We start from the raw sequence: 22,066 nt of genomic DNA on the forward strand, positions 1-22,066 counted from the left end.
ATACGACTTTGTACATTAGGATTAGGACATTCTTCTGTATCCTGCATTCATTTTCTTGTATTCATGTTTAAAATTCAGCCTCGTGTGTTCTGAATCCCTTATACTCTTCTGCCTCTTTAGCAGCTTTTATAATCCATGAGAGGGAAAAAGAATAATCCCCTTTATTGTGAAAAGGAAATTTAACAAGAGTCCTGTGTGCTTGTCAGGTTACCAGAGCTTTTGAAATCTGATAACATCTTCCTGTGCTCTTGTTTATTGTCTCAAATTTGTCTTCATTCATGTGAAGGAAAATACCATTTCCCCCCTTTTGATAGGATTCTGGGAGTTTGTACTTTTCATATCTGGAACTTCCAAACCTTAATAGAATGTAAAGAGGCTGGAACAAAATTACAAATAACAAAGAGATTATATTTTTCTGCTACTTCTGTTTTACATTTTTAGTACGAATTTGGCAAGTATACTAAGCTAATAACAGTACAATGCTGGTTAATATTAATTCAAAAATTGGGGAGATCAATTAATTCCCTCTGATTTTAATAGTTTTAATGAGTGGCAAAGCATCACAAACCATGCTTTATCCAAATAACATATTTCATATTGATTTGTTATAACTTACCTTTTTGTTTTTTGTTTTGCTCTAAACTCCTAGAGACATCATATGTGTGTTAAATTGCCTTCTGCTATAATCCTTAACAACATTCACTATTACGATTGACAAATGTATGTAAAAGATCTGTACTAGGGCATGGTTTTTAAATGGATGCAGGTTCCATTTATTTCAGTGGAATTTGTTTCCATGTAAGATTATTTATGATCAGTAGTAGGGTTAAATTGCAAGTTCAAGTGCAGAATTTAAAGTGGTTAATGGACTTGGTTTCAGTTTCTGCTGAGTTTTCCAATATATGGTATCTTATGTCTACAGAAACTCCACTGAGAGTCTTGTTTTAAGAACTGCAAGCGCACATTGCTCATTGGAATGTTCTCCTGGACGCGCACCCAAATGTGGATGTTCTCCATTCATTTATAAATATGGCTGCTGTCCACTGCTTCAATACAATGTACATTTAAATGTACATTTCCCTATAGCATATCCCATTCGTAAACACCTTCACAAGAGTTAACACATCTAGCTACTTCCCACCCCTGATAAAAATTAAATCAGATAAAAACTGAATGGCGTAAAAGTGCGCATCTGCTGAACTTCTGCGTCCACAATGGAAGTTTACATTTCTCAATTACTTTACAGCATTCCTTTCCTTAGCGTATATTTGTCACCAACAGATCACTCTAACACAAGCTGTAAGGTGCTTAGTTACTAATATCAAGTTGTGATATGCTTATAACTACTGCGAATAAAGGCATTGTTGTTTGATTTACAGAGGTCAGTTAGAGTATCTGGTTACCAAATTTTACTACAGTGTGTTGCATAATAATTTCCGTAAACTAAAGTGGTCTCCTAAATGAAGACTTTGAAGCATCCTAAACATTTTTAAACATTGGACAGGACATGAAGTCCATTTGTTAATTCACCCTGTGCTTCTAAATTACCATGTACTGTTCCACATTTCTCAGTAATGATATTCATGCCTCCAAAGCTGATTTAGAAAGTTGATGAATGGCAGAGTTATAGCGCATCCCATTATTTCCAGCTATATAGAAGATGTAAATCCATTGTTGAGCTAGGTTATCAAGCAGAGTTAAAAACCCAGTGATTCCACAGCTAAACAAAGATTTGAAATCTGGCCACAAAGTCAGCCATCAGCATTCCAAATTGTTCTGCACTCACCCTCGTTTTGAATGTTTGACTCAACTGAAAATGGGGAAAGCTAACATTCTTTCACTACTACCAAATCAACATGATTTTCAGAATTCCAGAAATCTTCCTTTAACTTGTAAACCAAAGGCACTTAATTGATGCTGTGCAAAACCAGTCTCAGAAAATTCCGAAGCAAGCTTTAGAAAGTAAAGGCTGTTGTACCAGAAAGTCTGGTCCAGCCAAGACTTTTAAAGCAGACTGAACTCATACCATCTTATTGTTATACAAACAAATTTGTGAGAAGCCCCATTCCATGCCCAATAAGCATGGAACGCCTTTGCCAGGTGGCACTGTGGCCCATAGATTGCCACAGTGCAAGGTTTTGCCCATTATCTTCTCTGTGTGATGGGCTCATGGGGAAAAGCTGTCCCATGAGCTCTTGCTGAAGTGGGGAGGGGAGCTATTTTGCTCTGAGAGCTTCCTGCCCACCCACCCTCAGGTTGGAGCCTTCACTGAGCAATTTTGGGTCATTGGTTGACAGGGACTGAAAGGAATTTTTTTGGCATTTGGTTGGGGTTTCTTTTCGCCTTTCCCTCAGTGAAATTATAGCTTTCCTTTGTTAGGCAGAAGAACATTGTTTGTATGAGGGTGGAAATGACATTGGTCAGGATCAGCATAGTATGGGGAGGGGGCCATAAGGGGCCTGATGGGAGGATTGACCATGCAGACCCAAGTGTGAGTTTGGTATCTGCCTGGTTGGAATCTTTAGCCTGGTCCCCCAGTGAGACCTTGCTTGCTTGGCTTGTACCATAACAAGGTTCAACACTGGCTGACTCCCGTCATACAGATTCAGAGCAATGCAAACCCAGCAGATCCATTCCATCAACATGGGGCTTTTGGAATGATGAACTCATCCTGACACCCAATGCCATGACAACCCTTGCCCTGCCTGTTAATAAATATTTAGCCTGATTTTATCCCATCACCGTTTTACAGTCTGCTTATTTTGCTGCTCTCATGGGTCATATAAAGTGTGTTCTCCCTAACAGAGAGCACGTGTTGCGGTTGGGGAAAACAAGCCACCCTGTGATTTGCTGGGCAGATTTTGGAAAACCCAAGCCATTAAGTGGTTAATTGGGTTGCTGGGGATTTTTGAGTGTTGCAATTTTTGAAGGAGGAGCCAGAGTTCTTAAATACAGGTCACCCAACGCTGGGCGTCCTCTTAGCTGTTTTGCACCAGATCACCCGCCCACCCTCCCTTTTATAGGGGGGGGGGGTCTTTTTGATCGCTTGACCTTGCTATGCCTGTCATGGGATCGTTTGCGTTGGAGCAGGGGCTTGGTAGGAATTTTGCCATCTGGCTGATTGGCTGGTGCCATTTGGTTTTTGCCTACTGTGTAGCAAATCGTCACAACTTGTAAGGTTGGCGGTTAGGCATTGGTTAAAATTGGTTGCTGGAGGGGTAAGTGCCTACCCCTCCAATGGTGGTGCGGAAAGGGAATTCCGTTAAAGGAATCCAGGGGCTTGCCATTCTTTTCGTCCTGTCCCTGGCATCGGACTTGGGCAGTGCAAGCCCCACAGGAACATGAGGGTGAGGAGTGAGGGACTGATGCCCAGCTTCATTTTCTCACCCAATACTTGTTTCCCACGCTGGCTTCCGTTGGAGTACGGAAGTCAGTTCTGTCCCTGGGGCAAGGACAGATAGTCATAACCAATGCCTAAGCAACCACTCACATTTTTTGTATTTTGAATAAAGTTGTGGCCAAAATCATGCCAAAAACCTAAACAAAAATTATGTGTGATGTGTGAATTTTTGGTGGGTGGCTTTGTGGACTCAACACGCAATACTCCTGCCTGAGCAACATCCACTATATATTTTGGAAGGTTAACTGTTTGTCTGTTCGCTGTACATTTGAACACCTCTTGAGATATGATAAACAGATTTTGCATGAAGATATCAAGGAGCAGGATTTAATTTATCTTTGGATACAGTTGGTTGCCATTTTGAATCAAGATTGTGAAACGAACCCTTTGGAACTGTGCTGATTTTAGCCACTGATTTCAAAACTGCACTATTTTTTAATTATTATTATTTCTCAGAATCCCAAGCAACATTGGATATAGTATATTATAGACTTTAAGAAAACTATGGTAGGGCTTCTCAGCATGAATGAGCCAAAGTGCTTTAATCTAGTTCAGTTGGTTCCAGTCTGTACAATATAGATCAGTCTTTCCCATCCTAGCTCCTTTCAGATGTTTGGGACTACAGTATTTGGATTTGGGTTCAAATAAATGCATCTATGTCAATTAAAAGTCAGAAACATGTTTGGAAATAGAACAGGGAAGGGGAGAAAATAGCAAGTGTTATTCTCTGTCCCACAGATTGCTGAACACAAGTGTACAGCCAGCATTGTCCTCTAAGGTCAAAGCCATATCTGAGTTTCATTCATCTTCAACTTATTTGTATGAAAGCCTTTTTTCCAGGGGAATCTGTGTTCCCAGTGTTGTTGGACTAAAACTCCCACCATCCCTCCCCATTGGGCATGCTGGCTGAAGCTGGTGCGGGGCAGAATCCAAAATTTCCAGAGGGCACCAGACCAGTGAAGGTTGTTAAAGATATTAAACTGTACATAAGTATGGACTCAAAATAGGACCCTCTTCTGCACTAAACCAGTTGATGCCCTCAACAAATTAATATTAAATCTGTTCATCCGATCATTTTGATCTGAAGTTGCACAATAGGATCATAGAGTCAAACTGAGAGATGCATTTGCCTCATGTATCTTATTTTAAAGCTAATGCAGATTAAACTACAATGAGATGAGAAACTATCCAAAATATTGATGGACTGGAACAATCTGTATAATAAATGGATTATTTCTTTTTTAAAACGGCAACTCCTAAATACATAATTTTAAAATAAAGATTAGTCCTTACATTATACAAAAAGAAAAAAGCAACCATATGTGTCTTAGCTACATTGTACTCAGACTTCCATAATAATCTCTTAGCCCACAGAGAAGCTAGTATGAGATTCTCTTGCTTTTCAAGGCAATGAGGCAGAAAAGTAGTGATTTAATTAGACAAACTTGAGGCACTACCTTCAGACATCAGAGTGACATCTGCTCATGGCCCAGGGCATTATAACTGATCAGTAATAGACACATCTGATTTTTCTGAATGTAGCATTTGCTATCCAAATGGGGGAAACAATGGCATTGTGGGATTGTATAAGGAGAAAATGTTTCAGGGTGAAAAAGACGCACTGCCAGAAGAAGTAAACATGACTGAAATTAGGGATGGGTGAACAGTCAAAGATTCCATCTAACTGACATAAACTCACTCAGTTTGAAATACTTCTTGAGAACTTACAATTACCTTTAAAAATTAAGATTCAGGTAGTGAATGTCAGGTAGTGTTGGTCTGGTGCAGTCAAAAAACATTAAAAAATTGTCCAGTAGCACCTTAGAGACCAACTAAGTTTGTTCTGGGTATAAGCTTTCATGTGTATGCACACTTCTTCAGATACGAAAGCTTATACCCAGAGCAAACTTAGTTGGTCTCTAAAGTGCTACTGGACAATTTTATATATATTTTTTAAAAAAATTAAGGTTGACCCTTGTTGAATATTAGTGCCTCAAATCTGTTTGGCGGCACTATTTATCTCTTATCAACCATCTATCTTGCCTTTCCAAAGGAGCCAAACAAAACATTTAAATATGCAAACAATCCAAAACATTTGAAAACAATCAAATATCCTCATCGCTAGTGATTGTAGGGTTGTTAGGAGCAGTGCATTTCAGCCATCAAATGCCTAGGTCAACAGGAATGTACAGTGGTACCTCCGGTTGTGGACGGGATCCGTTCCGGAGCTTTGGTCAGATCCCGAGGTTTCTGCAACCTGAGGACCCCTTCTGTGCATGTGCGTGCGGCAGTACCCAGTAAAATACTTCCGGGTTTGCCGCTTTCGCATACCGAAGTTTACGTAACCAGAGGGTTACGCAACCAGAGGTACTACTGTATTTAGTTTCCTTTGAATGTTGATAATGAGGAATGCATCTGCATCTTACTAAGTGGGGAGATGCTACTGAGAAGGTCCTTTCATGAGTCGGCACCACAAACAGGGTCTCTCATACCAACACATGGGAGTGACTGGGGCACCCCAGTCAGATGGGCAGAGTACAAATAAAATAATAATAATAATAATAATAATAATAATAATAATAATAATAATAATAATAATCATTATTATTAACACATTGTCCTAGATGCTCATCTGGTCACCCCTAAGATATCTTCCACTGAAATGTTTGTTGACCAGAGCAAGCTGCCTTCACAGAACTCTCCAGGCTTATCACCCATGAAGATCAGCAAAAGTCAGTATCGGTTGGAATGTCCTGCATATCTGGACTGCAGGCATCAGAAATGCTAAACTGTAATCCCCCTTATCACTAAAGTAAGATTTAAATGGGCAAAGCCAAGTGGCTTAACTCCTGTACTTTCGAAGCCTGTGATGGTTATCCATTATGTGTAATCCCCAGAAGTCAGAAATGAAGTTTAGAATATGCATAGGCCACCCCTCTGAATAATACACTCTCAACGCAGTTTACATAACAATTTTAAAATTACAGCTTCAAAATAATAGAATAAAAAATGCAATACAATTTCTTCTAAACACCCACAGCATGCATAAAACAGCAGTACTAAAAAGTAGATTTCCATCCCAGAAAGACTCTCCTCCCTGAAAGAGAGGGGAGTGGTTGTGGGCGGGAGCCCGAGCACCGCCCTAGCAGGGGGCGTTTGCCCCCTGCCTCCAGCTCACCTGGCTGGCGCTCACGCCCCCCCCCAGTGGCCATCCAACCAGGTGCCACGGAGGGGGCGTGTTCAGCAGCCTTTTGCTGCAGCGCCAGCCTCTCCCTGGCCTCATTCCTCGTCGTTGTCCCAATGCGAGTCACCCACCCGCCACTCCCTTTGAGTTAGGGCTTAGGTCATTGGCCTTGCTATGGACCTTAGGTTGGTCGCCCTGGTTGCCCGGGGGGCCTGGTAGGAGTTTTTCCATTTGGCATTTGGCATTAGGCTTTTTGGTTTTTTCGCCTACCTCGTAGCAACCGTCACAACTTTTGTGGTATTGGTGGGTAGGTTAGGCATTGGAATAATGTGTTGTGGTGTGTCGAAGTGCTAGGTGTGGCCATCGCCTATGCCTTCAATTTTTAGGGGTATTCCGTTAAAGGAATCTGGCGGTCGTGTATTCTGTCCGATGCCTGCTTGGCGGGAGGCCATGGCACGACCCTCGGTGACAGCAGGGGTGAGCCTATAGTTGGATGAGCATCAACAGGCTCCACCTACTGGTGAATAAACCCACCTCTTTTGTGATCCAATGCCTAAGCCAATACCTTTTCACTGCTGTAATCAATAAAGTTGTGGCATTTACTAGCCCATTAACCTTATATAACGTGTCCTTGTGTCCTCATTTCACTTTGCGGGGGTCGGGTCCTCGAACCACAATATCATATACATTTTCAACAGTGTAATCTGCTAAAAGAACCGCTGTACCAAAAAGAAAATATTCCTGCATAGGCCAGCTGAAACAAACAGGCCCCCATTGGGTGCTTAATAGAAAGACAAAGGTGCTTACAAAAGGAGAACATCAGCTTAAGAACTTAATTTCTTAACACACACATCTGTGCACCCAGTTCTGAACAAAAACTGTTTTTTGGAGACGCTTGCTAAATATTCATAGAATTCATAGAACTCATTTTAGGGGAAGATATGAATGTAGTTATGGATAATTTCCCTGATAAAATAGGAAGAAAAGGAAACACTTAAACCTTTGAATACATTATTTAAGAAAAGGCATGATGTATTTTTAGAGGCTATCTGTCAGCACATAGAAAATAATGATTATATGCTTTTTTCCAAGGCAAGAAACAGTTATTCCAAAATCAATACATCCTTCATTTCACATGCATTAGGTAATAACATTAGTGATATCAGAGAGGTTAACCTATGCAAAATATTGGAGGGCACTGGCTCTTCCTTCAATAACTGAATGGAAAGATAAAATGTGTGAATATGCCTTTCATGTCAAAATTCACACTATATTAGGATGGAGGAAAGTAGTCAAGGATATAATAGCTTTGCTTGAAGCGCCATTTAGTTTTATTTATATTGGCAACAATACTCAAACTACTAATTCTCTATGTGGAGATGATTCTGTACATCCAGCATACATGGAATTGAAGCTTTGCAAAGAAAAGTATATAAAACTTAGTTTTAACAGACGACGAGCTGTTTAGCAAAAGGTGAATATACATTAATGCTGTTCTGTGAACTCTTGCACAAGTAATAGAAGGCTGCTCATAGACAGTGCACTGAAATAATATACCGATGGTATATTATAGAATAAATATGTGTTAAGTTGCTATTTCCATATTCGGTGTTGTTATTTATTGTGTTTTCAACCAAGTATGCTGCTCTTAGCCTCCTTGAAACTTTGGTGGGAAGGCAAAATATAAATCCTGAAAATAAATAAATACTGTAAATAACATGAATGAATAAGGAGGCAGTTTGTAGCTTATCAGCTCCAGTGGACTGAGCAAGCTTATGAGAAGCAACTTGTAGAAGTCTAATGCAAGAGCTTGCAGAAACATAACAATTTTTTGGATGGGGCGGGATCACTTTTTTCATACAACCCTCTCCTGCTAAGTTTGAAACACCCCTTCAGTGAGCAGAAGAGGGCTCTTCTAGAGGAACCGTTCTAGAGGACCCATTCCCTACACCAAAGCATGTTGTGGTTCGAGGACCCAATCCCCCCAAAGTGGAATGAATACACAAGGACACGTGATATACGGTTAATGGGCAAGAAAAGGCCACAACTTTATTGATTACAGCAAGTGAAAAGCTATTGGCTTAGGCATTGGATTACGCCAGCTGACTCCACCCCCTCAGAGAGGGGTGAGTCTGAAACAAGGGGGTTTATTCACCAGTAGGTGGAGCCTGTTGATGCTAATCCAACTATAGGCTCTCCCCTGATGTCACCGAGGGTCGTGCCATGGCCTCCTGCCAAGCAGGCATCGGACAGAATACACGACCACCAGATTCCTTTAACGGAATACCCAAAAATTGAAGGCATAGGCGATGGCCACACCTAGCTCTTTGACACCACAACACATTATTCCAATGCCTAACCTACCCACCAATACCACGAAAGTTGTGACGATTGCTATGAGGTAGGCGAAAAAACCCAAAAGCCTAATGCCAAATGGAAAAATTCCTACCAGGCCCCCCAGACAACCAGGGTGACCAACCTAAGGTCCATAGCAAGGCCAAGGAAAACTAAGACCCTGAGCTCAAAGGGAGTGGAGGGTGGGTGAATCGTGACGGGGCGACGAAGAGTGAGGCCGAGGAGGGGCTGGCGCCGCAGTATTAAGGTTGCTGTACACGCCCCCTCGGAGGCACCTGGTTGGGTGCCTGCCGATGGGTGTGGGCGCCAGACAGGTGAGTGGGTGGCAGGGGGCTAACACCCCCTGCTAGAGGGTGGCTTGGGCTCCCGCCCACAACCACTCCCCTCTCTTCCAGGAGGAGAGTCTTTCTCCATGTACAATAGGGTTATTGCCAGGACATTCCAGGACATCTTATGCATCACTGGATAGCATTTGTAGTGGACTTGCTTGTAATAATTATCATATAATGACTGAGACAGAAACAGTAACATTTGTCCTCTCGTCCTCAGCACCTGTTGACTGTAGAGGTGGTCCAAGGGAGTATGAAATAGAACAGGAATAGAGAAAACGTGGTCCCCCAGTTGTTCTTGGACTCCAGCTCTAATCAGCCATAGCCAACATTGACCAATGGCCAAGGATTGTGAGAGTGGTAGTCTAAAAACATTGGGGGGAGGGCACTAGTTTCCAACCCTCAGTGTAGAAACTCACTATCCACAGAACAATTAACAGTAATTCTACTTCTACAAGCCCTGCACCACTTATTTGGAAAGCATATAAACCTGGGAGGGAGAGGAAGGAGCAGTTGGCTCTTGCAAATGCCTAGCAACTACCAATTAGAGGAGAGATTAAATGGCTTCTATCCGTGTGAATTCAGCATGGCAACTGAATTATACTTAAAATCTGAGACATGAGAAAATGTACCCTCATCCCTGCCTGCAATCCACAAATCATTTATTCTGGACCAGTCTTCCAAAATTCTTCTCATCTGAATTTCTCCTCATATTTTGGAGTCATAGAGTAGATGCTTCCAGAGTGGAATCTGTGCATTAGGGAATCTTCTGTGGTTCCATGGGGTTTTTTGTTTGTTTTGTTTTACAGAGCAATGGTCAGTGCATGTAGTCTTTCAGTGCCTTCAGTTTATTGACATCTTTCCTCCATTTCGAATGTGCCTATCTGCGTTAATAAAACACTGCAAAAAGAACCAGTATCTAACCACGGGTATGATTGCACTGTGATAGTTTTTATGTGGTGTTTTAACAATGCATATGTGCACTTTTGTGCTCTGATAAAACACTGTAGTAAAGAATCTTGATGTGATTGTACATACAGTTATGTGAGTAAGCATTTTCCTTGGTAGTTTACCATTGTGCAGGACTACATATGTATATCAGTGAAACACCTGACAGAATGTCATTCTGATACAATCATGTACATGATCACATGAAGATCTCTTTGTTCCAGTATTGTATTGATGGGTACATGCTCACTGGTAACATAGAGATGGGTAAAGAGGCAAAAGAACTGTAATCTGTAGCAAACTGTGCATGCTTCAGTTCCAGAATTAATTTCAGAAGTTTTCCTAGTTGAACTGGAATTCAAGAGAAATAGAATGCAGGGCAGACTAAATTAATGGAAGAGCTAAGGAATGGAATGGGGAAAATCTTATCCCTAATCTTCTCAACAAGACCACATGACAGCTCTTAATTTATACTAGAGCAACTGGTTTGTTAATTGCAGACAAAATATTTCAGACTGTAATAGTTATCTTGCTGGTGACAGTGTTCAAGAACTGCCAACCTCCTCCAATTTTTTGGACACAGAACACTGTTGCAATCTTTTCAAGTAGTTCTGTGTTAAGCTGAATTTCCCTGTGTTTCATTGTACTGTTCTTGCTCTTGTCTGTTCTCCTATGACAGTGTGTCATTGTCATGTTTGTCAAGACAGGACAACCTCTACCATGATGCATTGCTACACAGGTCTATGTTTGGGCTAAACTCTCAAATGTCCAATGCAAAAGAACACCCCAAATTGTATTAACAGTACTTTAGAAGTTGAGAGGTAGTGTGTTGTATATTGTCACTAGGATAGTCTTAGAAACTATATACGTAGAAGTGGATTGCCCCTCATAGTGAATAATATTTGGGAGATAAGAAGCCCTGATTTCAAAATGAAACAATAATATTATGCACTCTGTTCCGGGACTATAATTGGCTGCATTCCCACAGTTTGTATGCAGCACTGCCAGGGCTGGGCATGTCCAGCTCTGTTAAACAATCAACAATCACAACAGTTACCTGTTTCACAGAGAGGATGAGAAGATTAAATTGTGTCCCCCAAGCAGCTAATTGGCATGATCACTGATTTTCTAAGTGGGGTATGTGAGCTCCAGCAGACTGAGGAGTCTTGTGGGCTCCTTTTGTGTATCGCCATAGCTGTTTGGGGGCTGGTGTATAATAATTGATAATATATCAGTATTCAAATCAGGCAATGCATCAGTGGAATACTATGCACAACTGTACAAGGTGTATATGCATGTGTGATCATGATGCATGAAAATCTACATGCAGGTTTAATTCTCATTTCTAAGAACAGGAGATTTCTCAAGAAGAACACAGCTTAAGAGTGTGTGTGTGTGTGTGTGTGTGTGTGTGTGTGTAGATAGTGGTCTGAGTATTTTTTTTCAACTCCTTTTCAAGCCAATACACTTTTAAATGAATCATATTATTGTGAAATATTCAAAGAGATATCATTTATGTATAGAATACATAATTATGCATTTTCATATCTGCAGGATTTTTTTAAAAGAGAAACAATTCCATATACTAGCAATATACATTTTGTAGCAAAATCCACATTGTTGGCACCCTACAAACAGGGGGTCCCTCTTTCAATTTTTTTTGGGGGGGATATCCCTACACACAGAGACAACATGTTTTCCTTATTCAGTCTGGTGCCACTGCTTTGGGACATTATTTTATTCATTTTTTATTTTTTTAAATCAAGACTCCAGACAGAGTGAGGGCAGAAAGCATTGCCCTCACTCTGTTTTGACTTCAGGTGCCATGTAGCCAAATATCATTGTGTACATTGCAATGAGATTTGACTATGTAGTAACATTAGAAGCCAAATCAGAGTAAAGACAAACCATGCCAGCTTTGTTCAGTTTGGAATCCTATGTGCAAATAATAGATGTGGAAAATTGTGCTCTGTGGCAGCAGGAAGGGCAGTGCACTGCTTCTGTCAGGATCACAAATAAGCAACCAATAAGGTTAGCAGTGAGGGCTTTGTGAACTATTTTAGCCCCTGAAAGCCCCTCTTTTCAGAGCTGAAGCGTTTGCTAGTGATCTTTCAGTTCTATCCTAATATTAAGTTAAAACCTCCTACTATTACAATACTAAATGTGTTTTTTTCTTCTTCACATTTTTCATTGCTAGACTTCCCACGGATAGACTTTAAACTGTTTTGCAGCAATGGGTAGTTTCGTGTTACTCCTTGGTGAGGAACTCAAAGCACAGTGAAGTGACTTGCCCAGGGCCGTGCAATGCATTAGTGGCAGTTATAGTTGTAGAACCCAGGAATTCCTGTTCTCGGAGATTAGCTTTCAGACCTTGGAGCAATGCTCAGAAATCTATAAAAGATAAAGCCAAACTGGGTGAAGCGCTGCAATACTGTGTGCATTTCAAGCTTAACATAATGGATATAAAGTCTAATCATGCTTTTTTTCCTTCTTCCCCACTTTTGGACATTTTCTTCATCTGACTGCATATTTAGAAGAAATGCATATTCCTACTCCTATTACTTGTAAGTACCTAGCTGAATATGACTTTTCTTGAGCATGTTCATTAGAGTTGCAGGGTTTTGTTTTGCTTTTTAATTTTTACAAATTACTTTTTATTTTACCAGTCACATTTTCTTTTCTTTTTCTCTTTGTTTGTTTTGGTTTTTGTAGCACACTACATTTTTAAAGCACATCATCTATCCAATATCCGCACAACCACCTTTTTGTATTCATGAAGCTATAAAAAAAAAGTCATGGGGACTCAATATGTCTACTTCCATATTGAGAGCCAGTGTGGTGTAGTGGTTAAGAGCGGTGGACTCGTAATCTGGTGAACCGGGTTTGCTTCCTCACTCCTCCACATGCAGCTGCTGGGTGACCTTGGGCCAGTCACACTTCTCTGAAGTCTCTCAGCCTCACTCACCTCACAGAGTGTTTGTTGTGGGGGAGGAAGGGAAAGGAGATTGTTAGCCGCTTTGAGACTCCTTAAGGGGAGTGAAAGGCGGGATATCAAGTCTAAACACCTCTTCTTCTTCTTCTTCTTCTTCTTCTTCTTCTTCTTCTTCCTTTTGCAATTAAAACCCATGCCTTTATATCTCACTCACCCCTTGCAGTCTTGCTGATTATCATTTCTTTCTGGTGTAGACTAATAGGAAAATAGCAGGCTAAGCACCAAGTTACTGTAAACTGTCCTTCACTTTGAAAAAGTGATTATCATTTCTTTCTGGTGTAGACTAATAGGAAAATAGCAGGCTAAGCACCAAGTTACTGTAAACTGTCCTTCACTTTGAAAAATACTGTTTCCAAAAGCAGGTGGTGAGCATCTAGGGTACTCACTGTCTTTGCTGCAACTGCTCAAGAATCGTGAACCTTTCTCTTTTCTAGCTGATGGGAAAGGAGGATTGAGCAGCAATGGCTGGTGTCCGTTGGGACTGGTAGGGTGGAAGGGTCGGAGGCCAACAGTAGGTGGAGCTATAACCAGTGGCAGGCAGAGCCCTGTCCCACATTATCCTTTCTGCTGAGTTCTACAAGGAACCAAGTGCCAATCTAGATGTGATGTGGGACATACATGATTAGGTTCTCCTGCATTGTAATCTGCTGTCTTGCTTAGGGTGGCAGGGAATGCAGCCCCCCTCCCCCGACACAGCTTTCTTTCTGAAGGGACTCTTTCTTGTCAACTTCATTGCCCAGATAAACTCTAATATTACATTCTATTGTGCTAATATATGACTATGGAGACTGTGAATATAGTTTCTAATTCTTATTGTTTACTTTCTTGTTAATTGTTCCTGGAAAATCATTAATGAACAGAGAGTTTTTTAAAAAAAAAATCCATGGTGGTGGAAGTTTCAGATAAGAACCACACTACTTATGAAATTGCAGGTCCCTAATACCCAGATGTATAGGGAGACTAGTTATTCAGCAGATTGGAAAACACATATAGTGCATCCTCCCGGGCACTCTTGTATTCGAGGAATTTGTTTAAATAGTGGAGCAGACATGGTAATGGGCAGGAGGGAATAGTCTGTCTTGCTCTCAGATAGCAAAACCCTTCTATCGAATAGCACCACCCTTCTGTCTTGCTTTCAAATGTTTCTGGGGGTGCTTGGCAAATGATCAGTGAGTGCACAATAAAAAGATGCCCTTCAGGGGTTCAGGGGCACTGTGAGATGGAAATGAGTTGAAATGGAATCAAAGGCAGGTGGCTCTTTCATGGGGGAAGAAACCTTTCAAGAAACCAGAGGACAGATTTCAGCACAGCACTAGATAAATTAATGAGGGATGGAAGAACCACATATTACATTTCCTGCCTCATCACTTGTAGAGGTGCCACACTAACACAGGATCTTTCCATATTACCTGTTGCTCAAGTCATGTTGGGATCTACAATTTGTGAGTGAAGTGTAGCTACAATGTTCTTTGAACTGCTCTGAGACCTCCGGGTATAGGGCGGTATATAAATTCAATAAATAAATAAAATAAAATAAATAAAATGTGTGTTATGCAGAACACACTTCTGAAAGCTGATTAAAAAACGCTTGTCTCAGGAGTTTTTAATAAAGGTGTATACACACTCCCATTTATTCCACATCTAATGCACTGTTACCACTGTTTTGTGAAGCCATGCACACACAATATTTGCTACAATCTACATTGTTCCTGTTGTTGTTTTTTAGAAATACTGTGTTTTGATGTAGTCCCCCACCATCAGCTTACAACCTATTAGAAAATATAAGCTATAAGGAGCATCCATGCCCGCCTCTCCGCCCACTGGTGTGACTATATAGGATATGACTTGCAAACACATCCAGCCATGCTGATGTGTACAATGAAGTACAAATGTGATTTGAAATGCAGCCGGGGTGTGTGTATGTGACCTTGCTGCATTTTAAGCTGGTAATGTGTAATTGTTTTAAAGGGTTAATTTGTTTCACAGGGAATTCCCGTGTCCAATCACTTCTTACTGAAATAATAATATTCCAAACATAAGGTCTGCTTTACATGTTAATTGAAGCACATGGTTCCTGTGACCTTTGTAATTGCTCCCATGCTGCTCTGGGAATGTATAATCTTACACTTGTATTGTTCAGCTGCACTTGCATGTTTGCATAACATGCCACTGAATCCCTGGGGTGGTGTGAGTTACTGGTGTATGACATAAACACTTATGACAAGTACAACCAAACATTATGGACTTGAAGGTTCGCTATACTCCTTGGAGTGTAATTGGAGCAGCCACAAGTATGGCAGCAACCACAGCATGCCATGCAATGTGCAGAAATCATCCAAAGGTATAAATGCTGGTGGGCAGCTCTGAGTTCAAGTTCAGATACAAATTTCAGGAGCTCATAAACATTGCATACAGAATAGACAGGGACTTTACTAAACCCTGAAATTCTTCTACAGCTCAGATTAAAATCTGAGCCACAGAAGAATTCACAACTCCTCTGAATTGACCATCCCAAACACACTTTTTTTCTTTCTTTCCTTACTTCTTGGCAGATAATGGCACCAGATAGAGGCAGCAGGAGGGATTAGGTTGATAGAGTGGCATACAATTCTTAATCACTATGATTGTTATACCAATATTGTTGTTGGAGTGTAATATAGGCTAAAGCCTCTTCTTTTGTTGCATTTGGCTATCTTTCTGAGTTTGAGGAATCTGTGGCACTACATCTTATCTCATCTAAAATATTTGGAGACTTCAACAACTCCAATATGAATTCCCAGCCTCCATTTCACCGCACACTTAACATCTACTGTAGAGAAACAGTGTTGTGCAGGGAATACTTTTCATTCTCAGTGCAATCACATACATAAGGCAATAGATGGAGTAGTTCCTAAAGAATAATTTGGGGGGAAATTATACCTGCGGTTTTGGAAAATGGCACCATTTACATGCTGAATCTATTTCTTGTTTTCTTGAGATACATGAAGCTAAATAAAACATCGATTCTCTTTCTAGTTTGAAGAAACCTTTGATCTTACATACTTCACATAAGGTTCCCATACCCAGCCCCTTTGAGATCATTGAAAAGAAAACTGCACTACGGCACTACCTATTAGAAGGATTACATTTGGGCAGACCCTTTTTATAGGTTGCTTGAGCGGTGGCCAGACAAGCAAGTGTTGCAGATGGAATAGCACTTTGTACAATGGAAGTGAATCAGAACAAATACATTCAGAGAGACAGAGCCTATTATATCCAATGCTCATTTTCTCATTGTGTCCACACTCACACATTTCGCCTCCTTCCTATATGATGCTCAGCCTCGCTGTTTCTCTCTATCTTCTCACCCCATCAAAGAATTTATCATATCATTTCTGCCTAGTTCCCATCCTCTGTCTCAGCCCTTATGAGTTGAGGACATAATTTTGTAGCATTTATATCACTGTCTTCCATCACAGAACCCAAGGTGAAGCACATGTGGTTCCCAGGTGGTCACCACTCAGTTCCAGACCTAGTTAGCTTAAGAAAGGTGGTGGCCTCATGTGCCTTCAGACCATATACTGGAATAGCCTTGAACAGAGAATGTCATTGAGAAGACTAGAGCACAAAGGTTCTTCATCCCCACATAATTTAACTAAATAGCTCTGTAGCGATTGTACATCTTAATTGAAACCTGGTCCTTGTTAGGTACTAATTATAAATAACTTCTACCCTGCTGCCTGAAAAGCATTCTGATAGACTGCATCCCCACATTCTTTCTTTGCTCTTGGGCAAATGAGCGCAATACATGCAGTATTTCTTTGATATCGACATGTTGATGTTAAATTTATGTCAGCACACACTGGTTACTTCTGTTACATTCTTCTCTGAAGTATCCATCCAGCAGCTGTTTCTTCAGACACTTTCCATTTACATAATGAATGAAACACACACATACAATAGTGAGTTTCTTGCTAGCTTCACACTTTATGCAGCCTATGCTCTGTGATTGACATTAATGTGATGAAAGCCACTTCCCCTGGATGTTCCAGTTGTTGTGTTTATGGGAAACTGGTCAGAGAAGAGAGCAGGACTTGTCATTGATACAGGTTGTCAGGACTTCAGAGATAGCATTTCAATTGCCTTATTTGTAGAAGGGAAGCATTTTCAGATAAATGCTTCTGTCACTCTGAAGATAGCTCAACACACCGGCTGACTATCCTCTGCCTTGGTTCTGCATGTTAGTTAGAGCTCAAGGTCTAGCTATTGTAGTTGCTTTAACTTTTTTATCATTTTATTTACCCCTCCCCAAGAAGGATTGCTGTGCCTTCAATAGCTTAAAAAGCAACAAACTAATTTGAGTTTTAGAATTTGAATTGAGTTTGACTTTTTCATTTGGGTGATGGTGGTTGAAGAAGGGTCTCTAGATATTGAATTAATGGCTCTTAAAAAAAAAAAGCTGCCAAAAGCTGTCTACTTTTGTATGCTTTCCCCCCTCTTGTAATATCTCTGCATCTTGAATCACAAATGCTCACTCCAAAGTAAAAGTGTCTTGTTTTCACAGTTCTGATTTACCTTTTTTATTGCTCTGCTACAACCACAGTTAGGTGGAAGAGAGAAACTCTTTTAATGTCACCTAAATGAGACACTATTGACACCTCTTCCAGAACAATCAGCAGCTCACCAACATATTTGAAATTCATCTGAAAACATTGTGTGGTTTTGCACAAAGTAATTGAATAGTTAACTCAGAGACAATTCAGCATAGTGGAGATGTTGACAGCTATGGCCTACTGGACACACATGATGAACTTGTTGACTATTAACCATATTCCTTATTGCAGCGTGGATCAACCCATGCCCTGTGTGAAATGGCTTTCAAGCAAGCAAGAGTAGAGGCTGCTAATCACCATTGGAGTGACTTCTATGACTTGTTGTTTAGTCGTGTCCGACTCTTCGTGACCCCATGGACCAGAGCACGCCAGGCACTCCTGTCTTCCACTGCCTCCCACAGTTTGGTCAAAGTCATGTTTGTAGCTTCGAAAAAACTGTCCAACCATCTCGTCCTCTGTCATCCCCTTCTTCTTGTGCCCTCCATCTTTCCCAACATCAGGGTCTTTTCCAGGGAGTCTTCTTTTCTCATGAGGTGGCCAAACCTCAGCTTCAGGATCTGTCCTTCCAGTGAGCACTCAGAGCTGATTTCCTTCAGAATGGATAGGTTTGATCTTCTTGCAGTCCATGGGACTCTCAAGAGTCTCCTCCAGCACCATAATTCAAAAGCATCAAATTCTTCGGCGATCAGCCTTCTTTATGTCTACATATTAGAGCTTGTTTTGGGAAGGGCTGTAGTTTAAGTAGTAAGCACAGGCTTTGTATACAGAAGGTCAAGAAATCCTTGTCTGAAATCCTGTAAAGCCACTGCTAGATGGACCAATAGTCTGACTTATGAAAAGGCAGATTCTTCTGTTCCTAGAATTCCCTACCATGCAGTATAACATTCATTTGAAATTCCCTATTCTAAATGTTGAGCTACAGCTCTTATAATGATTAGGAAAGCCATGAAAGTTTCAGGGAGAACTGGAGTACAGCTCAAAGAATGTTTCTTCACTACTTAGCTCTCCTAATGTTCAACATGCTGGCCCTCATCTATGCAGGGCAGAAAACTGAGCTATGCTTTTGCTTTTCTTAGTGCTAAGCGAACGGAACAGAACTCAAGCAAATTCCAGCAAACCTCTCTGTTAGTGTCCAGGTTAGTGTGTCTCAGAAACCCCTTGTGTCTGCTACAGGAAAGAGAATCACTTTGGTGGCTTTGGAAATGCTTTGGTGCACATGCATTTGAAGCCAAAATATTCCATTTTGTGGGGACTATTCAGTCTCAAAACAGCATTGTTCATTTCCTGCAAAAGCAAATGAAGCCTGCCAGATCCAGCCCTTTGTCATTATCAACATTGTGAAGAAGCTGAAGCATCAGAGCATCCAGCCACCTATTGCCAGAGATAATTTAAGCTGAATTTAATAAGCAATTCTCAGCTTTGTTTACAAACCCCTTTTAAAGCCTCAATAGTGGCCCAGAGTGCTCATTATTAAGGACATATTCATTTTAGATTAGCATTTCCCACTGAGAAATCTGACAAACTTCTGGTGCCAAGTAATTTATGTACCTGTTTCCATTAGCAAATCCAGAAATCTGCCATTGTTCCAGATCACACAGACCAAAATACTGAAGTCATGTATGGTAAAAAGATATATAAAAACAAACTTCACCTGAACATTTACTGCAATAATATGGCCCTTCTGTGATATATATATAATATCCTTCTTTCATAAAGTATATCTCTATACATTGTTTTCTTGGACTCTCAGCTCAGTTCTTTTGTGCTTAGCTTGAAACAACAGAAAATAGGAAAATGGGTTCCTTTTTCCATCCACTGAAAATGTGATACCTGACAGGCAAATTATGCCACACTGGTACTGCAGCCACCCCTGTCTGTCATGCCGGGATAAGCAAAAGAATGGCATAGGCTGACATCACCAGTGTGTGTGGACTTTGGGGGCTGAATGTTTAACTCCCCCATCCGAACAGTCATATATTATCTCCCTCAGCTTTTAGTACCGTGCACACCCTTCTGGGAGTGAGCTCCTTTGAACTCATTTGGGCTTATCTCAGAGGGGACATGCATTGTATTGGGCTGTTTTATGAAGGCTGATACATCACCCTGAGATTTGTGTCTTGAGAACATAAATGTTGGTAGGAAGTGGTTGGTGATAACTGGTTTTGCTATCAAGTAGTTGCCTTTTCGGTGAAAGGGGGTGCAAGAATGGTGGAGTAGAGTGGTGGAGATGTCCTCCTCCTGAGAGTAGTCTCATGGCCACTTACCATGATGGGGCACAGGCAGGGCAGGGAGACTATGAGGTCAGTGCTGCATGGCCACACTGGCAGAGCTGGCTGAAGTAGAATCACAGAATGAGCCATTTGTTGTTGTTGTTGTTTAGTCATTTAGTCATGTCTGACACTTCATGACCCCCTGGACCAGAGCACGCCAGGCACTCCTGTCTTCCACTGCCTCCCGCAGTTTGGTCAGACTCATATTGGTAGCTTCGAAAACACTGTCCAACCATCTCGTCCTCTGTCGTCCCCTTCTCCTCGTGCCCTCCATCTTTCCCAACATCAGGGTCTTTTCCAGGGAGTCTTTTCTTCTCATGAGGTGGCCAAAGTATTGGAGCCTCAGCTTCATGATCTGTCCTTCCAGTGAGCACTCAGGGCTGAATTCCTTCAGAATGGATAGGTTTGACCTTCTTGCAGTCCATGGGACTCTCAAGAGTCTCATCCAGACCACAATTCAAAAGCATCAATTCTTCGGCGATCTATGAGCCATAGAAGCATAGAATTGTAGAGTTGGAAGGGACCACAAGGGTCATCTGGTCCAACCCCCTGCAGTGCAGGAATTTTTAGCCCAACGTGGGGCTGGAACCCATGTCCCTGAGATTAAGAGTCTCATTCTCTATCCATCATGAGCTATCTTGAGCACCTTAATTCCACTGAAAAGTTATGTAGTAGTTGGTTGTTTCTTTCCTTCATTGCAAACAATTGAAATGTTCAGAATCCTGTAATAAGATTGTGATGGTGTTCATTAAAACTCACTAAAGGTTATAAAGGTACCTCACTGGAAACAAAGTGCCATATAGTGATAGCTTCTCCTCTGGAGCTCCCTTTGTTTCAGAACCAACTCAGATGTAAGAGCAGCACTCCGAAGGTATTGGTTGCCAAAATTGCCCCAAACCAAAATACTGCAGGACCACTGATGTACAGACACAGCCTTAGCAACTGCGAGTTTTCCCATTTCAGGAGCAGCTTGATATTTTAGATGTCCCTTCCATTGCAATAAATAAAGAAGCTCACATTAGCTCCTCCTCAAATGTGCACTGGACCTTCGTTCTGTACAACAATCCACTAAGACTGGGATTATATATCCTGTGCTGCTGGAACTGCTAATTTCAATTCATTTCACTAGGGGTTGAACATAGCATCCCTTGTAAATATTTAGGTATTGATGTTCTTTCTATTATTTATACTCTGCATTTTGACTCAAGGCAGCTTGCAAAAATTATGACTGCAGTTTACACAGCTAGTCTTGGGTCTGGCTGCCCATATTTGGTAAACATGAAATGTAATTGAGGCTCCAAAGCTTTAATGTCTCTATCCAACTTCCTGTCAAAAAGGATTAACAGCAAAACAGACTGAGGCTGCAGTTCTGGACCTGCTTACTAAGGAGTAAACCCAATGGGACTTACATCTGAGTAAACATGAATTGGCTTGCACTGACAAACCTTTTTAGTGCCTTCCCCTCCCCCCTCATTCTCACATTTTGAAATAAATTGATTTACATTTTACTGTATTAGTTCAATATTTTGGTCCCCCCCCAAAAAAAAAAAATACAGAAGATTAGTTACTTTATTGCATTAAACCAAAAGCAACACATTTGGATATATATTTTAGCAGCATGTGATATTTTGAAAAGTTTCTGCGATAGATTTGTCTTACGTGAGACTCTAGGTCCTATTATTTATTTTTATATATTTTCAGTATTTCTATGCTGCTTCTCAGGACCCTCTGGAAGCAGTCCACATATAGGAACGTAGAAGAAATTAATTTGGTTCCCATTTTAATGTGAACCTAGCTACTCAGGAATTTGCAGTCCCTTAACTGATAGACAAACCCAAATGAAGCTGCTTTTACACACACACACACACAATCACACACACACACACACACACACTTTTCCAAATGCAGTTCTTCAACAAAACTATGGATACAAATTACAAAAATACATATATTAGGGGAAAGTGTATACAGAAATGTGCACATTGATGAAAGTAAT

The 22,066-nt window shown here is 40.9% G+C and overlaps 1 protein-coding gene across 17 annotated transcripts in view; it reads left to right on the top strand.

The window, feature by feature from the left end:
- Nucleotides 1-22,066, top strand: part of PTPRT (protein tyrosine phosphatase receptor type T) — a 619,839-nt gene that overhangs the window by 524,758 nt on the left and 73,015 nt on the right. For 12 of the 17 annotated variants that reach the window (XM_079978848.1, XM_079978862.1, XM_079978850.1 and 9 more), the window contains one exon: nt 12,751-12,780. The exons of 3 other annotated variants lie outside the window; for them this stretch is intronic. In XM_079978848.1, the coding sequence (XP_079834974.1) occupies nt 12,751-12,780 (30 nt within the window). The remainder of the gene's footprint in view (nt 1-12,750; nt 12,781-22,066) is intronic. 2 more of the 17 variants (XM_079978858.1, XM_079978860.1) reach the window with 1 other exon arrangement.

The sequence above is a fragment of the Podarcis cretensis genome (genome assembly GCF_951804945.1).
Source record: "Podarcis cretensis genome assembly, chromosome: 6".
NCBI classification, from domain to species: domain Eukaryota; kingdom Metazoa; phylum Chordata; class Lepidosauria; order Squamata; family Lacertidae; genus Podarcis; species Podarcis cretensis.